Raw genomic sequence first — 3,568 nt, forward strand, 5'->3', positions numbered from 1 at the left:
CATTCCCCCCCCCCACCTACAACCCCTGCCTGTACAAGACTCGAACCCACAACCTTTGGGTTACAAGTCTGACTCTCTAACCATTAGGCCACGACTTCCCCTAGCATAACTTAGTTAATTTTATTAACTATATGCCTATAGCTCCAAAAGTTGGCCACTTAGAATACTTGTGTCATTTCCACCAGCTTGATTTGTGAATTTTTTCACAGCAAAGCTCTTGTCCGTAAACCCCTTGGTAAACCCGTTGGAGAAATGACAAACAACAAACGCTACTCTACATTGCTCAAAACTCGCGTTTGAATCATCAGTGGCAAATTCTTTAAATATAAAAAAACATACTTACAGGCTGTGAGTCAGAACAGCCGGCATTGTAGTCTACTCTACCAGGAGCAGGAAACAGTCCTCCATAAAATGTGCTGCACACATCTGAATATTTGGGTTGAAGTGTTCTGGAACAGTGTTGTAAATACAACTTAACCACTGATTTCTAGTTGTGTCCTCTTTTGGAAGACCAAACAAAGTAGTTTCGCTTTCACAACGAAACACAGCGTCACACACGGCGGCCTAGAGTGAGCGGCGGCCGGCTAGAGTAAGCCGAGGTCTGGTGGGCTTGAGAACGGCGCGGCGCGGATTCGACGAAGGAGCGGCCGGCAGACTTGTGGCAACCACATGTGACGACCCCGGGCTGGACTCCTCTTCATCCACGGTGAAAGCCGATCCGGTGATCCACAGCAAAGTTGATGTATTTCCTCAGCGACCAGCACGGATCAGCTCTAGGCACGATGAAGCGGATATCGTCCTCTTTTGGAAGACCAAACAATGTAGCTTCGCTTTCACAACGAAATACACAGCTCTTCACAACATGGCGGCGGCAACAACAATACTACAGCGAGAATAAAAGTTACGCCTTCTTTCTTTGTGTGAACATTTGGGCGGTGTTATGCAAATCTTCCCACATAGTGATGTAGACATGTGGAGGCGTGTTCGAACGAACCGTTTTAGGTAGGCGTGGCTGACTCTTAACTTTTATAAAGAATATCTCTTTGGATTTGAGACTTTAGTCTTTGCAACTTTACAGATCTTCTTTATGCACCAAGAGCTTGTAACACTCCAAAGAGAAAGGAACAATTGAAATAGCATCATATGACCCCTTTAAGAAATATGCAATTTAAGAGTGTATAAATCACACATTTTTTCTAAAGTGACACTATATTCAACAGTGACACCAGCATTCTGCATCTGCAAATCAAACAAAACATAGCTCACCCACCGTCTGAACTCCAGTTCACAAATAAAATTTACAAAATCTTAAAACTCTTATTGCATTCTTATAATTAACATTTTGAAGTAAATATAAAAATACAAAAAAAATAACTGGAACATGAATTTACAATAGATTTAAATGTCGTTGGATGCTATTTTTCTTTAAATGAGCAGATGGTATAGAGTCTGCACTGTGTATAGTTTTGAAAAGGTTTATTAATAGGCTTGCATCTAGTGATCAACACAAGAATAATGTTTAACTTTTCAAGAATTCACACACATTGGGTTCATTGTCTCCAGTGTTTTCTGTTGACTGTGGATTCTCTGAAGTGGCTTCTATCACCAATAACTGGTTCTGATGAGATTAGACTGCCATCTTAAACCTGTTATTACAAAAAAGACACATTTAATTTAATGCTTTTCACAGTCACATCCATCAAACTGTATAAAAATACAACCCAATATAATACAATCCAATTTACACCTGTACTTACTTACTGCACACATACACTTACTGCTCATTGTCACATAATAGTTACATTAGTTACTCACCGCAGTGTCTCCAGTTTATAATCAGCATTATTCCTTATATCAGACAGCAGCTTCACTCCGGAGTCTGTCAGTTTATTTTTAGTCAGATCCAGTTCTCTCAGGTGTGATGGGTTTGATCTCAGAGCTGAAGCCAGAGCAGCACAGCCATGATATGTGACACTGCAATCACTGAACCTGCAGAGAACAATGCACACTCCTCAGTTTCAATATGTAGAAAGCCATTTACTGAAATCTCAGTTTGGTATGAAAATAACTGATATTCCTCCAATCACATTTATATTAATGGTAAAATAAGTTAAGAGAGACAGAAAAATTATAAGCTTGATCATTTGTATTAATCTTAAATTATCAAATATAATAATCACTTCTTTTTGCCTTCTTACTGCACCTTTTCAGGTCTTTTTCGTCTTACCACAATGTCTCCAGTTTACAGTGAGGATTCTCCAATCCACCAGAGAGCAACTTTATTCCCCGGTCTCTCAGTTTATTCCACGAGAGGTTCAGTTCTCTCAGGTGTGAGGGGTTTGATTTCATAACTGATGCCAGAGCGACACAACCTTCATCTGTGACATCACAACTGCTCAAACTGCGGAAAACAATGACACAAAGGTCACATAAGAAGGAATGCATTATCAAAAACTGATAGCAACCTTAAACCTTGTCACAGTGATGAAAGTATGCTTTAGTTACCAATTTTCTGCAAATAAAAAAAACCCCTACATTTCATCATCGGCATCTGTGTGGACCAAGTGACAAGCTTCCGGTCTCTCTCTTGAATCCAACATGGAGGTGACTTAAACTGTAATTCATCGACTGGCCGCTAGAGACCAAAAGGGAGTCAAACCCATAGACTCTCCATGTTAAAATGCCCAACTTTACAGCAGAAAAAAAAATGTTTACAGCCTGGTACAAAAAGTGGTTTTGGTCTATATAGCTAATTTTGCCCTTCGTGACAACTGTGAGGGGGGTGATTTTTTTTTTATAACTCATCCGTTTAAATTATATTAAGCCTTAAAGGTGCACTAAGCGATTTTTGCCAAACGATATTGATGTTTGAAAGCACCAAAACAAACACGCCCATAACCCAACAGAACCTCGCCCCTTTAAAGTGCTCCTTTAAAGGGGTCATATGACGTTGCTAAAAAGAACATTATTTTGTGTATTTGGTGTAATGAAATGTTTATGTGGTTTAAGGTTAAAAAAACATTATTTTCCACATACTGTACATTATTGTTTCTCCTCTATGCCCCGCCTTTCTGAAACACGTAGATTTTTACAAAGCTCATCGGTCTGAAAAGCGAGGTGTGCTGTGATTGGCCAGCTATCCAGTGCGTTATGATTGGCCGAATACCTCAAGCGTGTGACGGAAATGTTACACCCCTCACCATATTGTGATGCCATGTCCTGGCTGGAGCGACGAGACAAAAACATTAAAACCCATTATAAACGAGGCATTTGTTGCATCCAGTGGGAACATAATTACTGATTATAATGACTTATACTGTCTTTTTACGCGTTGCATTGCATAAATATAAAACCATGTCTGGTGAAACGACAAACAACAAGCTACTCTACACTGCTCAAAACTCACGTTTGAATCATCAGTGGCAAATGCTTTAAATATAAAAAACTTACTAACAGGCTGTGAGTCAGAAGCGCCAGACTGTCCTTGCAAAGTTGGAACTGCCCCAATTTATAGAAACAGCCTTTGTGCCACAGACGCATTGTAGGCTACTGGTTCAGGAAACAGTCC

At 39.9% G+C, this 3,568-nt stretch overlaps 1 protein-coding gene across 1 annotated transcript in view; it reads right to left on the reverse strand.

Moving 5' to 3' along the window:
• Window positions 1-1,374: 1,374 nt before the first annotated feature.
• LOC107598660 (NACHT, LRR and PYD domains-containing protein 12-like) overlaps window positions 1,375-3,568 on the reverse strand; it is a 14,539-nt gene continuing 12,345 nt past the window's right edge. The window contains exons 9-11 of the mRNA XM_016290052.1: window positions 2,228-2,401; window positions 1,816-1,989; window positions 1,375-1,646 (exon numbers count right to left, since the gene is read on the reverse strand). Coding sequence (XP_016145538.1) covers window positions 1,628-1,646; window positions 1,816-1,989; window positions 2,228-2,401 — 367 coding nt within the window. The 3' untranslated portion in view covers window positions 1,375-1,627. The remainder of the gene's footprint in view (window positions 1,647-1,815; window positions 1,990-2,227; window positions 2,402-3,568) is intronic.

Source organism: Sinocyclocheilus grahami, unplaced genomic scaffold (genome assembly GCF_001515645.1).
Source record: "Sinocyclocheilus grahami isolate Dianchi unplaced genomic scaffold, SAMN03320097.WGS_v1.1 scaffold253.1, whole genome shotgun sequence".
In the NCBI taxonomy this organism is placed as follows: Eukaryota; Metazoa; Chordata; class Actinopteri; order Cypriniformes; family Cyprinidae; genus Sinocyclocheilus; species Sinocyclocheilus grahami.